This window comes from Elephantulus edwardii, unplaced genomic scaffold, assembly GCF_000299155.1.
Source record: "Elephantulus edwardii isolate Elephantulus edwardi_28Jun2011 unplaced genomic scaffold, EleEdw1.0 scaffold00097, whole genome shotgun sequence".
Taxonomy (NCBI): Eukaryota; Metazoa; Chordata; class Mammalia; order Macroscelidea; family Macroscelididae; genus Elephantulus; species Elephantulus edwardii.
The window spans coordinates 12,455,779-12,472,452 of NW_006399847.1; the positions used below are offsets into that span (position 1 = coordinate 12,455,779).

Below are 16,674 nucleotides of genomic sequence, written 5' to 3' on the forward strand. Positions count from 1 at the left end.
CAGAGACAGTGCAATTGGCACAGGACAGAGCGGAGTTTAGGGCTGTTGTACATAGGGTCGCTATGAGTCGCAGGCGACTCGATGGCATATACCAACAAACAACAACATATATGAGAGCTCCAGTCTTTTCACACCCTTGCCAACATTTATTCTTTGCTGTCCTGTTGAACTTTGCTGTTTTTGCAAGGGTGAAATGGTATCTAAGTATTGTTTTGGTTTTCATCTCCCTAATAGCTAATATCTGGAGAGAGCTTTGGTGGCTTAGTGGTACGAAATTGCACTGCCAATGCATAGGTATCCAACTTGAATCCACCAGCTCTTCTGCCGAAAAAAGATGGACAGTCTTCTCTCATTCCATTACTGCCTCTAAATACCCACTGAAGGGTCAGTTATGGATTGATTCTTACTCAGAAGTACACAACAACAATACACACACACAGAGACAGAAGAATTTGTGTGAATGATAACAAATTATGGCTAACATTAAGAGGAACAGGATTCCCAGAACATTAACTGTGGTCATATAAAACCTGCATATAGACTAAAAAAGGAATATATAGTGTCCAAAAGGGAACACTGCAGTCTCCTATATGGATTGAAGCTCAACATTAAGAAAACAAAGATTCTCGCCACTGGGCCAATTGGCAGCGTCACTATGGATGGTGAAGAGATTGAGATAGTTAACAGTTTTAGTTTGCTTGGCTCCACAGTCAACACTCTTGGTAACAGCAGCCAGGAAATAAGAGTACTGAAGTGCAACAACATCAGGCTGGAGACTAGGGTGCGCCTGATCCGGGCTATAGTCTTTGCAGTTACGTGCTATGCATCGGAGTGTTGGACAGTGAATAGGAATGATAGAAAGGGAATTGATGCCTTTAAGTTGTGGTGCTGGAAAAGAGTGTTGAATATACCATGGACTGCTAGGAGAACAAAACAGATTTGTCCTGGAAAGGGTGAAGCCAGAATGTTCCCTGGAGTCAAGGATTCTGAAGCTTCATCTGACATACTTTGGGCATGTTGCAAGGAGGGACTGGTCCTTGGAGAGGGACGTCATGTTTGGCAGAGTGGAGACCCTCGATGAGATGCATTGATTCTTTGAGTGGAGTGGTGGGAATGAATGTGTTTGAAACAGCGGGGTTGGCACAAGATAGAACGGTATTTAGGGCCCTTGTACAAAGGGTTGCTATGAGTTGTAAACGACTCGATGGCACATAACAACAACAAGGTATTTATCAGGGTTGTGTCCTGTCTTCATACTTGTTCAATCTCTAGGCTTAGAAAATCATTCAAGAAACTGCTGGGCTATGTTTTGGGGTTTGTTTGCTGGCCTACATTAAATACAGTTTAGCACCAGGATGGGAGAAAGATTCATTAACAGCCTGCCTGATGAAAATGACAAAGCTTTGCTTGTAGAAAGTGAAGAAGATCTGAAGCACTTAACTGCAGAAGATTAAAGACTACAGCTTTCATTATGAATTATGTCATTGTTACGTGTGGTCAAGTTGCTTGCAACTCATAGTGACTCTATGTACAACAGCTCTGAACTCTGCTGTATCCTGAGCCATTCTCATTGTATCCTGAGCCATTCTCATTGTTTCTGACTCACCTAGCCCAATTACTCCAGTAACTGTGTCAGTCGCTCTGATTTGGGGTCTTCCTCTCCTGTATGGTCCCTCCACTTTTTCAAGCATGATGTCCTTCTCTAAGGACTGGTCCCTCTGGCCCCAAACCCATTGTCCTGCTTTCTGATGCATAGCAAGAAATTGTGAAGAACTAACATCATTGCTCCTCAGTACTCTGGAGAGGTTCTTGACAGTAGACTTTGCCAGTGCAATTCATCTTTTGATTTCCTGGCTTTTGGTACCAAGGATGTTGATTGTGGAACCAAGCAAACTGATGCTGTTGATATCCTCATTCTCTTCTTCATCCATCATTATGCTGCCAGTTAGCCCAGTGGTGAGAATCTTTGTTTTCTTGATGTTGAGCGTCAGTCCATATTGAAGGCTGCAATCCTTGGCCTTCTGCAGCAAATACTCATGGTCCTCCTCAGTTTCAGAAAGGAAGGTGAAACAGACATTAGTAGTGATTGGAATGTGGAATATGAGAAATACGAATGTAGGAAAACTGGAGATTGTTAAGGAAGCAATGGAATACATAAATACTGACTTACTAGGCATTGGCAAAATGAGATGGACTGCCATGGGACATTTTGAATTGAACAGTCATGATCTACTATGCTGGAAATGAAAAAGTGGGAAAGATGGGGTCACATTCATAGTTTAAAAAGACCATATCTAGATTCATCTTGAAATACAAAATTGTGAGTGACAGAATAATATCAATATGCATACAAGGAAGGACCTCTTAATACCACCATCAATCAAATATATGCACTAAGAACCAGAGCAAAGAGGAGGAAATAGAGGACTTCTATGAACTTTTACAGTCAGAAATGAATCAAACATATAACCAAGATGCATTATGGATTATGTCTCACAAACAATCCTCACTGCTAGTCCAATAAGAACCATCGTACATAAAAGGAAAAAGATTGAATTTTTAAAGAATTCCATTTTACATGGATCCACAATCAGTAGCCACAGAAGCAGCAGTCAGGAAATTCAAAGTCGTGTTGCATGGAAAAAAGTGCTATCAGTGACCTCCTCAAAGTACTGCATAGCAAAAATGTCAGTTTCATTATTAAGATGTGCCTGATTCAGGGAGCTCTGGTGGCCTAGTGGCAAGACACTGCACTGCATTTCCAGAGGTATGCGGTTCAAATCCACCAGATGCTCTGCTGGAGAAGGAGGGGGCAATCTCCTCCTGTACCAGTCAGATCTGATTTGACGGTACACGTAAAATAATACAATTAAAAAAAAAAAAGAAAAAGATGTGCCTGATTCAAGGCAATGATGTCAGTCTAGAAACCATGGTGTGCCTGATACAGGCCATGGTTTTTGCAGTTACTTGCTATGCATCAGAGAACTCAGCAATCACTAGGGATGTTAGAAGGAGAGTTGATGTCTTTGAGCTGTGGTGCTAGTATTGAATATACCATGGACTGCTAGGAGAACAAACAAGTTCATCCTCAAGAGGGTGAAGCCAGACTGCTCCTTGGAGGCAAGGATTCTGAAGCCACGTATAATAAACTTTGGACATGTTGCAAGGCAGGATCAGTCCTTGGAGAGAGATGTCATGATTGGGAAGGTGGAGAGACAGTGCATGAGAGGAAGACCTTTGATGAGATGGATTGATTGCATCACTGGGTTAATGGAGATAGGTGTGTTTGAGTCAATAAGATTGACAAGGGATCAAGCAGAGTTTAGGGCTGTTGTATATAGTATGGTTGCTATGAGTGGCACGTGACTTGAAGACATATAATAATTCAAGGCATGGTATTTTCTGTTGTTTTGTATCCATTTGGAAGTCATACAATGAGTAGATGTCTAAAAAGGAGAAAACGGTACATAGATGCAAAGGGCCATGAACAGCTCTCTGAAAAGGCCAGAGGGAGTAAGGATAACACAGCCCCTCACTGCATCGGAACAGAAAGCAGATAAAGACCCTCTAGCCCAGCCCCATGATGCATCTAGAGCCACGCTGATTGGCAGTTGTGGTACAGAGAGTGAGGTTTATTAGAGAAGTAAAGTGGAGAATAGGGGACACAAAGAATAGCACCAAAGAAAAGCCCAGGTTCCAAGACACAATTCCTCAATTAGTCCAAGCTCTGGTTTCAATTCAGCAGTCAAATACAAATTATCCAGCAAGGTTTGCCTCAAGAGTTATAAGTCAGCTCCTCCAAGCATCTGGCAAGAATGGCAAAAACTTTTAATTGTGGCCAGTACAAATGAATGAAGCCTCAGGTCATACTTTGACAGTTTCTTCATAGTAGTGCCACGGTGTCTCCACCACCATCACCAAGGTCTCACTCTCCCCAGGGTCTTATTCCCATTTCCCTCAAGTCTTACTGCCACAAATAATGCTCACAACAAGGCTTACTTGCCTCAAGTTTTTCTGCCCAGTTTGGAACGTACTCTCTTATCCTAGTCCTACAGTTGTTGATGATTAGCAAGACAGTGCTGATTTTCAAGACCAGTGTCTGCAGTTAAGGTAGCTGTAGACACTAGAGGGGACTAACTTTAATGGCTAAAAAACCCAACTTTTACAGTAACACCACAGTAAGGATGTCAGAAAAATCAGTGCCTTTGAATTATGATATTGGCAAAGAGTATTAAATATTCTGTGGTCTGCCACAAAAACAAGTCTATTTTGAAAAAAGTACAAGGTGCTCCTTAGAGGCAAGTTTGGTGAAGGTTTGTCTTACACATTTTGGACATGTTATCAGGAGCCAGTCCTTGAAAAAAAGACCTCATGCTGAGAAAAGCAGGGTCAGTGAAAGAAAAGGAGACCCTCAAAGAGATAAAATTACTCAGTGACTGCAACAATGGGCTTGAGCCTAGTAGAGATCATGGGGATAGGCAAGGTTCTAATTTGTTCACAGGGTTATTGTGAGTCACCAGCTCAGCAGCACCTAACAATAACAAAGGATCATTTAAAACAGTGGTTTCACTTCCTCTGTGCCATTTTAAACACCCCACCCCCACCCCGGCTTTGCCTAGGATTTTCAGTGTAATATTGAATAATAGTGTTGATAAAGAACATCCTTATCTGGGTTCCCATTTACAAGAGGAAGCTTTTAGTCTCTCTACATTTAGATTAATGTTGGCCATTGGTTTGGTATATATGCTATTAATTATATTGAGGACTTTCCCCTCTTGCTTTTGTCTTTCACATGTAGTCACTGACTCCTGGAGTGACTTGTCAAATAAGAAGTGTTCAGTAACTTCTACATGTATCCATGATGGACAAATGGAGTGTATACAGAATGCTAAATAAAGATTTGTTTTATGAAGCCTGACAACATATAGAGCACATTTTCTTTTTATCTCAGTTTGTCAGAAAATATTTTGTGGTAGTTGTTGTATGGCCTGTCTCTCTTATGACTTATAGAGATCCTATGTACAACAGCTCTGAGCCCTGCTCTATCCTGAGCCAACCTTATTGTTTCTGACACACCTACCTCCATTACTTCAGTCACTGAAGCAGTCAATCTCATCAAGGGTCTTCCTCTCTTACACTATCCCTCCACCCTCCCAAGCATGATGTCCCTCTGAAAGGACGGAAACCTCCTTTCAACATGCCCAAAGTTTGTCAGATGGAGCTTCGGAATCCTTGCCTCCAAGGAGTAGCCTGGTCTCACACCCTCCAGGATATAACTGTTTGTTCTCCTAGCATTCCATGGTATATTTAGTACTCTTCTCCAGCACCACAGCTCAAAGGCATCAATTCTTCTCTCATCAGCTTTCTGACACATAGCAAGTAATTGTGAAGACTATTTCCAGAATCAGGTGCACCTTAATCTCCAGACTGACATCTGTTTTTCAGTACTCTGGAGAGGTCCCTGACAGGAAACTTTCCCAGTGCAGTTCATCTTTTGCTTTCCTAGCTGCTGGTACCAAGAGTGTTGATTGCAGAGTCTAGCAAACTGAAGGTGTCAACAATATCAATCTCTTTTCCATCTGTCATGATGTTGCCAATTGGCTCAGTGGTGAGAAGAATCTGTTTTCTTGATTTTGAACTTCAATCCATATTTAATATTTCAGTCCTTGACCGTCTGCAGCAGAGGTCCCAGACCCTCCTTAGATTTAGCAAGCCAAGTTGTGTCATCTGCATAACACAGGTTGTTGATGAGTCTTTTCCAATCCTGATATCACATTTTTCCTCTAGAGCCCAGCCTCCTGGATGATATGTTCTGTTTATAGATTGAAAAGGTGTGGAGATAGAACACATCCCTGGCATACAACCTTCCCAATTTTGAACCATGCAATGTTTCCTTGTTCTGTTCTGAAAATTGCCTGCTTGTCTAAGTATAGGTTTCGAATAAGCACAATTAAGTGTTCTGGGATTCCCATTCTTTTCAGAGACAGCCACAGTTTGTTGTGATCTACCGTCAAATGCCTTTGCATAGTCAGTGAAATTTAGGTAGACATTCCTCTGGTACTCTCTGCTTTCTGCTAAGATCCATTTGCCATTAGCTATAATATCACTAGTACTACAGCCTCTTCTAAACCACAGCCTGCACTTCAGGCAATTCTGTTCGTGTGCTGTTCCGGATGTTTTTGGATAATCTTCAGCAAAATCTTGCTTGCATGTTATATTAATGAAACAGTTCAGTAATTCCACACTGTCAGATCAGCTTTCTTTAGAATGGGAATAAATATAGATCTCTTCCAGTCAGTTGGCTAGGTGGTTGTCATCCAGATTTCTTGTCACAACTTGGTGAGCACATCCGGGGAATTGTCTGTCGAAATATGTCAGTTGATATGCCATCAGTTTCTGGGGCCTTGTTTTTTGCCAATTCTTTGAGAACAGCTTGTACTTCTTCATCACCGCAGGCTTTTGCTCATACGTTGTTACATGAAATTCTTATGTGTGCGCCAATTCCTTTTGGTACAATGACTCTGTATACTCTTTCCATCTTCTTTTAATGCTTCCTGAAGCATTTAATACTCTGCCCAAAGCATCCTTTATTGCAACTCGAGGCTTTACTTTGTTCTTCAGTTCCTTCCTCTTAAGAAATGCTGAACAAGTTCAGCCCTTTTGATTTTCTGACTCCCTCTCCTTACACATTTCATTGTAATACTTTACTTTGTCTTCCCGTGCTTATTACAGATGCACCTTACTCTTTTAAAGTGACATCCAAGCTCTAACACTTGAAAGCAGTCTTTGGTAGAAGATGTACTTCACTTCTTTACTGCTGCTGCTGTGGGTGTTGATTATAGATTCAAGTGAAGTTCTGTCATTGTCAGTTTTAGTCTTCATTTTTCATGGTTTTATCTATTTGAGCGGATTTTTTTCTTTGATGTTGAGTTATAATCTATATTGAAGACTATAGCCTTTGAACTTTTTAAGTAAATGTATTAAGTCTTTTTCACTTTCTGCAAGCAGAATTGTGTCTCCTGCGTAATGCAAATTGATGAGTCTTCCTCCACTCCTGATGCTGCATTCTTCTTCATATAGTCATGCTTCTCTGATTACTTGACTAACATACATATTGAATCCGTAAGATGAAAGAGTACAACTCTGAAGCTTATCTTTCCTTGTTTTAAACCATGCATTAGCTCTTTATTCTTTTGAAACACCAGTTTATAGAATTCTCATTCATTGTTAGCTGTACTTTGTTTTGAATCATAAGCTTCTATAATTTGGTAAAATTTAAAAGTTAGGGGTATGACTAATTCTTTTTCTTTCACAATTGAGAGTAAAATTGTATTCTTATTATATCCTTATTAAATATTTTAAACTAATTTGTTAGCCATTTCTTATTTAATGTATCTTGTTGAAAATTATTTCCTTAATGGTGAATACTGTTAATGTTTGTTTTATTTGATTCATATAAATATTCTTTTAATGGGATATTTCTCTCAAGTCATAGAAAACACCATAATCATATATTGGGAGATAGAAATAAAAAGATACTTTGTGAACATTAAGAGTATATGTAGTAGAGAGTAATGAAGAAAATATTTATAAACTATATTAGAGGGATACAGCTTTTGTTATGAAATTTCAGAACATGGTACAATATGAGTCTATAGAAAGGAATGGTCAAGTCAACGTGGAAAAATTACATCTTCAGAGAAAATGATTTTTAGGTCTTTAGAATATATGTCCAGTGAGCCAGTTATCCTTCAAAAAGACTATTCCAGTTAAGGAGAACAGCATGAAATAAGGAAAAGTATGGATGCATGAATTAGCATGATATGGTGATTTATGGAATTACTGTATAACTCTTAAATTTGAGTAGTCTACTTTATTGTTTTCATTATGTGAAGTTGAGTTGACCTTCTGAGCAATATACTGGAATCTTATTCTATTTTGTGTCATTCTTGGGATTTTCTCCATGTTCAAGCTCATTTTTAGGGTCCTGTTCTCACCCTCAGCCTTTCCCAGAATGATGTCATTTTTCCAAGGACTGGTCCCTCTTGATAATATATCCAAAGTATATATGATAAGGTTTGACCATCCTCAGAGAGGCATTCTCGTGGCATTTCCTCTATGACTGTGAGGATTTATTGTCATTAAAGAGATTTAGGAGGCACACTGCACAGTGATTGTTGTATGTTGAGTAAATTAGCAAAGCTTTTAAACAGAGTTGCCTAAAATCCTACGTTTCTGAATATTTGGAAGATGATAGTATATTAAACACAAATCAAGTTTCAGATTAGTTAGTGTTGTGATTGAGATCTTCAGAGTCTTCATAATAGGCATTTAAATTGGCACTGATTTGATAAGCATTAGAGCTACTGACCACTGCTTGCCTTTGAGCTTGCCGTACTGTCTTGGCTTGTGTGATGCTGGACTTTATGCCACTGATATTTCAGATCCCAGCAGGGCCACTCATGGTTTTTAGACTTCTGTGGTATGGAACAGACAGCACTGAAGGAGGAAGGCCAAGCTACACTGAAGTGAATGGAGAATACAGATCCAGGGACTTTAGTTGAGGTATTTGAGCAAACAGGTGTAACTCTCACTTGATCTTAGCCAAACCAAAAGGCTAAGAAGCGATAAAACAGGTGTTAATTCTCGATTTGCCCACCTGTCTATGCCAAGAAATTTAGAAACTGCTGACGAACCAATTAGAAGAAAACCATGTATGTTCCCATTCTCTCCCCCCCCGCCACAAAAAGTGGTCCAACAGTAAGTAGAAATTATCAGACATTATCATTAATACCAGATGTAAGTAAAATCTTACTGAAGATTATTCAAAAATAGCTGGATTAATACATTGTCAGGCAACTGATAGAAATGCAGTTTTAATTCAGTTATATTAATAGATCTTCCTTGTATGTGTGTGGATATTACCCTATCATTGATATTTGTTTTATTTGAGGGCAGATTTTGAAATGGTCTTTTTGTTAATGATTGGACAACATTCCTCTTCAATTTGTCACTCCTGCATAGTAGGTCTTATAATTGTCTGATTCAAAAGGACTGGTACTAGTCTGTCTCAGTCTACTAATGCCTAGGATTCAATCTCTATGTGTTCCATTTGATTTTTTACAAACTCCAATTTTTCTAGATTTCAGGTTTTGTAAATTCCACATTCCAGTTATTAATGGATGTTTGCAGTGATTCTCCTTGATTTTGTTCCCAGCCACATCAGCAAATGGAAGTTCTTCATTGTGTGAAACCACATTAATAAGTGCTTTATCCATATTATTAATGTAGACTCTAATTTGAGAAGCCAACAATTCCCCAGATGCCTTTAGGGTACCTTCAAATTTAAGAGGTTCATCTTATGACGCTGTATTAGATAATGTTCTGTTGCAGCTCATAGGAGTGGTTGTATTTGTTTGTTGTTGTTGTTGTTGGGTGCCATCAAATTGACTAGCAACACTATGAACAAACAACAGATTGAAACCTTTCACCATACCCATTTAATTTCTATAGGGAGCTCTGGTGGCCTAGTGGATAAAAAGTGCACTGCCAACCCAAAGGCATTTAGTTCAAATCCACCAGCTACTACTCCAAAGATAACAGGTGAACATTTTCCTCCTTTCCAGTTTACAGCCTCTAATAACCCACTAGGTCAGCTATGATTCAGTTCCAACTTGACAGCACATAACAACAACATTCAGTTTATATGTTGTTGTTATTGTTGATTGCCTTCACTCATAGCGACCCTATGAACAAAAGGCCTGAAACCCCTCTACAACTATCAACATTTGTCAGAGTTCATAGAGTTTCCAGAGGCATGTTGTTTAGGAAGTGGATGCCACTCCTGCTTCAAAACCTGTCATAGTATGTTATTCTTGTTATGTGCCATTGAGTTGCCTGCGATGCATAATGACCCTAATGTACAGCAGCTCTGAACCCTTCTCTGTCCTGAGCCAATCTCACTCTGACACACCAACCCCCATTATCCCAGTCACTGTATCAATCCATCTCATCCAGGGTCTTCCTCTCCTGTGTTGTCCATCCACCCTTCTGAGTATGAAGTCCTCCTCCAAGGACGATCTCTCCTGGCCGTGTGTCCAAAGTAAGTGAGGTAGAGCTTCAAAATCCTAGCCTCCAAGAAGAGACTTGGTTTCACCCTCTCCAAAACAGACCTATTATATTTGTTTTCTTGGCAGTCCATGGTATATTTAAGACTCTTCTCCAGCACCACAACTTGAAGGCATCTATTCCTTTTCTGTCATCTTTAGTCACTGTCCAACTCTTTGGAGCATGACAGGTAATTGAGAAAACCAGTTTATATGCTGATCAAACAATTTGAGAATCAGGACTATATGAAAAAGAATGCGACACAGTCATAAACAAACTGTAGTATACAAATGACACACCCTTGCTTGCTGAAAATACAAAGGACTTAACATACTTACTGAAGAAGACCAAAGACTGCAGCCTTCAGTACAGATTACACCTTAACATCAAGAAAACAAAAGTCCTGGATCAGTAGACAACATCATGATAAATGGAAAAAAGATTGAAGCTGTCAAGGAAGTCATTTTCCTTGTATCTGCAGTCAACACCCCTGCAAGCAGCAGTTAAGGAGTCAAAAAATAAGTTACAGTGAGAAAAATCTGCTGTCAATTGGATGGCACCTAGCAACAACAGCAGTGGAAAGGATCCCTGGTGTATAGTGTGATACGTCCTTGACTACTAATAAAAAGTTCAGTTATTTGAATCCATCATCTGTTCCACAGTAGAAAAATGGACCATTTCTTCTGTAAAGATTTGGAGCCTTGGAAATCCAATGGAGAATCAGTGTGTGTTAAAACCTACTCAAAGGCAATGAGTTTGATTTTTGTGAAGGAAAAGTAAGTGACAGCTCTCCAAATCCACCTACAGTGACTGAAAATGGGAATAGAGAAGAGCTAAGGGTATATGTTTAGTGAATTCAGATTGGAAAATAATGATTTTAGGTTTTTACTTCAAAATATAGATATATTAATTTAGATGTATACAGTGAGCATCTGGAGTTCAAGGGGGAAGATAGTTGAGAGAATAAGTTAATTACAAAGTTGTCATCATAGTAAACTCTCAGAGTGAAAAGGTCTTCAAGGAGATGCTATCGACTAAAACAAGAGAAATTAGATCATTACAGATCTAAGAACTGTTGCATAGGACTCATCGTCTGTGCATAATTAGAAGAGAACAAGCCAATAAGAAAATAGATGCTACTAGGATAACCATCTCTTCAGAAGTTTGTGATGGAAAGATATGATTTGTTTCGTAGGTGAAGGGGAATTACAGAGTTGAAAGTTTCTTTTGCTCATCATTTGTTTTCTATTTTTTTAAGTGAAATACAAACTAGAAAGATTCTAGAGAAGGGCTAATAAAAAGAGATTAAGTTACAGAAAGGAAGAGGGAAAGCAGAACAGAAGACAGCACCTAATTGGCCCATCCTTGGTAGCCTGGAATGCATATATTTGGATGAGACAAGGGAAGACTCCTTTAAGAACATTTGCAAAATAAGAAAGGATCCTGAAATCAAGGAGTGTTCTTTGATATTATCTTAGTAGATCCTTGTCTAGTTATGTTTTAAATCCTGCAAGATGGGGAATAAGGTTAAGAACATTTAATAGTTTTTGTTTTGTTTTTATATGGGATACTGTGTACATGAATGATTTTATTAAATACAGTGTATATGAGAAATTGTGTGGAACACAATGTATATAAAAGAAACACAATGTAAATTAATTGCTGTATGAAAACCTAGTACAAAAAATAAAAGCAGCAAAAAACTCCTGCCACCCTGAAAGGGGAGTTTGGAAGAATTTTACTAGTGAGATTAGCCTTACCCAGAGGGGGAAGTATTTCCCTTAAAAGTGACTCTAAAAATGTATTTTTCAGAAGACAGAAGATCTTGTTAATAATCTTTTATCTAATTTTTGTAGTACTTGGAACAGGACTTGTTAGCAAGTTTTCAATAAATATTTGGTAATTTGTGATAGAAGAGAAAGAAAAGCAATGAGATTAAGTACTGAAATGGCTTAACATAAAAATTGAGAAGATAATTTCAATTGATTTTATCAAATGAGGCATGTTATGAAAGGAGAACTGAGGATAGTAGTGATCATTTAGCATAGCCATTGGGAGGGATGAATGCAGTGTAGATAAGGCTTAAAATGGTGTTAAGTGTTATGGAATGAGTGATGAAAATGATGTTGTTAGACACCCTCAAGTAGACTACAATTCATTGGCAATTCATTTAACAACACACCTGAATAGGGCAAGGTTTAGGTTCTCTGTATTATTATAGTCAGTAAGTCAAGACCTCTTGTTGAACATCTTCCTCTCTTTATCCAGCCCTCCACCTTTCCCAGCATGATGTTTTTCCTCTAAGGACTAACACTTCCTGACAACAAACTCAAAGTATGTGAGACAAAGTTTAGTTATCCTTGGCCCCTGTGCCTGCCCTGCCCCCCATTTGGCCCCCCAGACGTGCATACCTCTCCAGTCAGCCAGTCAACTTACCTTTAATCCAGAGCACCTTGAGCTACCATGAGGGATCCCCCAGGTGCGCCCTCTCCCGGCCCCTGCACACACGCCATCCCCACCCCTAGTCTGGTTGGGAACTTGAACTGGCCCAGGCTGTTTAAACAGAAAGGACAGAGATCCTGTCTGTTCAATGTGTAAAAAAAAAAGCTTAGCCATCCTTGCCTCTAAGCACCACACTGGTTGCATTTCCTCTGAGATAATCTGTTCTTTGGGCAGTCCATGGGATATTTGGTACTCTTCTCCAGTTCAATTTAAAAACATTGATTCTTCTTCTGTCATCCTCATTCATTGTCCAGTTTTTTCCTCACATACTTTGTGGGTATTTTAATAAATTTTAATTGTGATTTTAATGAAAATTTACAGAAAAGTTAGATTTTCATTCATTGTTACACATTTTATCTTCCTCTCCGTCTCTTCCCCCTTTCCCAGTTCACTTTTTTTGTTTTTTTTAAATACTCATTCATTGTTACACAATTAACCTTCCTATCTCCTCTCAGTTGAAAAGTCCACTATTTGGATCAGGCGTATCTTAGTCTTTTATATTCTTGCTCTTCAGCACTTTAGGACCTTGATCATAAATTTTTTCCCTCATTACAGCACATCTTTTGATTTCTTGACTGTTGATACAGGTGAAATGAAACCACCTTCTAAATTCTCTTTTCTCTTGTTTAAACATTGCAGATAGTGAAACTATTACTTCGTCATGGTGGAAATCCATTTCAAGCCAATAAGCATGGGGAACGTCCAGTGGATGTGGCAGAAACAAAGGAATTGGAATTACTACTCAAAAGAGAGGTGCCTTTATCTGATAATGATGAAAGCTGTACAGGTTAGTTTCAGATAATCTATATTCAGCTGCTCTCTGATATGATATTAAGTAATGCCTGATTATTTTATGATATATAAAATGTTTTGGGCATCTTTAGAAAATGCTCTGTAGCTTTGAAGATTGATGACCTTAGTATCCTTGATATTTGCTACAAAATAGCCTTTGTAAATAAATTCTTAGTGTCATAGACTTATTTCCCATTTCTCCACAGATCTAAACGTTTTACTTATTACGTATTATTATTTTGGAACTCTTACCTACATATATCTACAACTTCTGCTTCTCTGACTTCATTTCATTCTGAATTATAAAGTTAACTAAAATTATTCTTGTTTCTTCCTAGCTTGAAAGTCTAGGAATGAGTCTTTTTGCTCTTTCATTTTCATGACAGGTGATTAAACTCTGGCTGTTTAGTGGAGAGTAGCAGAAACACAAGTTTTAAAAGGAAAAATCTAAAGGAAAATTTTAGAGAATTTTTAACAGAGTCAGAAAACATAAATAATCACAAATATGACCCAAAAAGTTACACATTTGATAGTATTCTGTATACATATTGAAGGGGCTCATTATATTTCAAGCATAAATAAATTTTGCAGGTCTTTTAACTGGCCATATTTTTTTAAAATATTAAAGAAAAATTCCTTCAATCAATTAGATAATACAAGTATTATGTACAGTAGAGGTTCTGTTTCAACAGCTCTGCCATCAGATAAGTTCTAATGTAATTCAGGTACCTCATGTTTTCCCTGATTTTCATTATTGCTGTCTTTTATTATCACTATCTTTATAAAGTCTATCTTTCTTTTTCTTTGGGCGTTGACATGAGAATAGAACATGCACATATTTTTACAATGTTGTGTTGTATACAATACATGTTACTGCCTTTAAGAAAGTTTATGTATGTAGCCCCATTAGATTAAGATGTAGCCAAAATTGTGCTATAGTCTGTGAAAAATAATACTTGTCATCATTAAACTCATGAAGAAAGAAATTAACTTAGAAAATGAGAAGAGAGAGAGAAAAAAACACCAATGAAGAGATTAAAAGAAAGAAATGAGAACTTAGTGATGTTTAGAAGATAATTTAATGCATTGACAAGCATAGACTATAAAAGCAGAAGAAGTTGCTTCTTTGTAAAGATCAACTATTGCAAATCTAGTTACAGAAGAATGAGTGGAAATTGGTTTTCATAAACATGATTAAAAAGTAAGAAAACAGCCACAACAACAGGAAAAGAAATAAATAAACTTTAACAGACACATACAAATCTAAAAAGAAAAAAAAATTCCAAGAAAACATATACACATATACAGGCACAGAAGGAAATGAGGGCTGACATAAAGAGAAAGAACAAGATGGAAAATAAGAGCAACAAAGAAGTAGAGACGGGCATGGTCAGTATCCTCACTGATCTTTTTTTTTTTTAAACATTTCTTCTAAGCCAGCAAAATATTGATAAGGCTTTGAGAAGAGTGACTTAAAAAGAAAAAGCTGCAGGAGAGTCTTCAGTGTAACAAAGTGCCTAACATTCCAAAGTGCTTTACTCTAAATTTCTTTTAAAAAATAGTATTTAGATGTTTGTGAGGTTCCTGTCCAGCTGGCAATGTACACTTTGAGCGCATTATCTGGAAAACCATTTGTTAGTATTCATTAAAAATCACAAGGACAGTAAATCATGGAGATGCATGTAACAAAAATTACAATGTACTAAGTGTCCAAAACCAAATAATTTTAAGAGTCCTGAAGATTCTGTTCAGCCTTTGTTTTTTTTAAAAATTTTAGTGTGTGTGTGTGTGTGTGTGTGTGTGTGTGTGTGTGTGTGTGTGTGTGTGTACCGTCAAATCAGATCTGACTGGTACAGGAAGAGATTGTTCCTCCCTCTCCAGCAGAGCATCTGATGGATTTGAACCATGCACCTCCGGGATTGCAGTGCACCTTTTTGCCACTAGGCCACCAGAGTGTGCCTCAGCCTTTGTTTTTGAGCATCTCTAATGATGAGATATTGCACCTTTTATATACAACATACGTCTTACTGTAAGGTAGTCATTGTATCTTTGAGCAACAATAAAAATGTGAAGAAAATATCTTTTGGCCTGCTTTCATAAATAAATACAATGATGTAGGTACTATTGTCAGATGTCTGCTTAAAAGTACTATTAATGTAAATATAACCACTTCCATCAAGCAGTGCAATTCTGGCTCATAGTGATCATAAGGGACAGAGTAGAATGCCCACTGCAGCTGCACCTTCTCCAGGACATACCTCCTTGTTCTTTTAGCAGTCCTTAGGATATTCAGTTCTCTTCTCTAGCACCACAGCTCAAAGGCATCCATTCTTCTTCTTTTGTCTTTAATCATTGTCCAGCCCTCTGATGGAGAGCAGGTGATTGAAAAGACTATGGCCTTATCAGGCGCACTTAGTCTTTAAACTGATACTATTACTCTTCAGGACTTTGGAGAGGTCCCTGACAGAGAATTTACCCAATGCTATGCCTCTCCTGATTTCCTGACTGCTGATACCAATAGTGTTGATTGTGATCCCAAGTAAGATCTATCATGATGTTGCCTATTGGCCTGAAGATGAAGATTTTTTTCTTGGTATTGAGATGTAATTCTTGATCTTCTGCAGCAAGTGCTTCAAATTCTCCTTACTTTCAGAAAGCAAGGTTTTATCGTCTGCATTACACAGGTTGTAAGGACTCTTCCTCCACTCCTCATGCCACATTCTTCTTCATAAAATCCAGCTTCTCTAACAGATTGCTCAGCATACATATTGAGTAGCTATAGACGAAGGAGAAATCCCTGACACACACCTTTCTTGATTTTAAACCATGTTGTGTTCTCTTTCTCTGTTCAAATGACAGTTTCTTGGTCTAGATAGAAGTTTTATATGAGCATAATTAAGTGTTCTGGGATTCTCATTCTTCTCAATATTAGCCGTAGTTTGTTATGATCCATACAGTCAAATGCCTTTGCATACTCAAAAAAAAGACAAATACTACAACCAGGAGAAGATAAAATAGATGAATGGGACCTTCTAAGAATCAAATCCCTATGCACATCCAAAAACTTCTCCAACAGAGTAAAATGGGAAGCCACAGATTGGGAAAAATATTTAGGAATGATATGTCAGATAAGGGACTTATAGCTAGGATTTATAAAATACTTGAGCACCACCACAAGATAAAGGTAAATAATCCAGTTGAAAAATGGGCACAGGGTATGAACAGACACTTCACCAAAGAAGACATTCAGATGGCCAACAAGCACATGAAGAA

General features: G+C 38.1%; 1 protein-coding gene across 2 annotated transcripts in view; it reads left to right on the forward strand.

Annotated features, from left to right (window-relative positions):
• Window positions 1-16,674, forward strand: part of ANKRD12 (ankyrin repeat domain 12) — a 193,013-nt gene that overhangs the window by 81,349 nt on the left and 94,990 nt on the right. For both annotated transcript variants that reach the window (XM_006891417.1, XM_006891418.1), the window contains one exon: window positions 13,249-13,396. In XM_006891417.1, coding sequence (XP_006891479.1) covers window positions 13,249-13,396 — 148 coding nt within the window. The remainder of the gene's footprint in view (window positions 1-13,248; window positions 13,397-16,674) is intronic.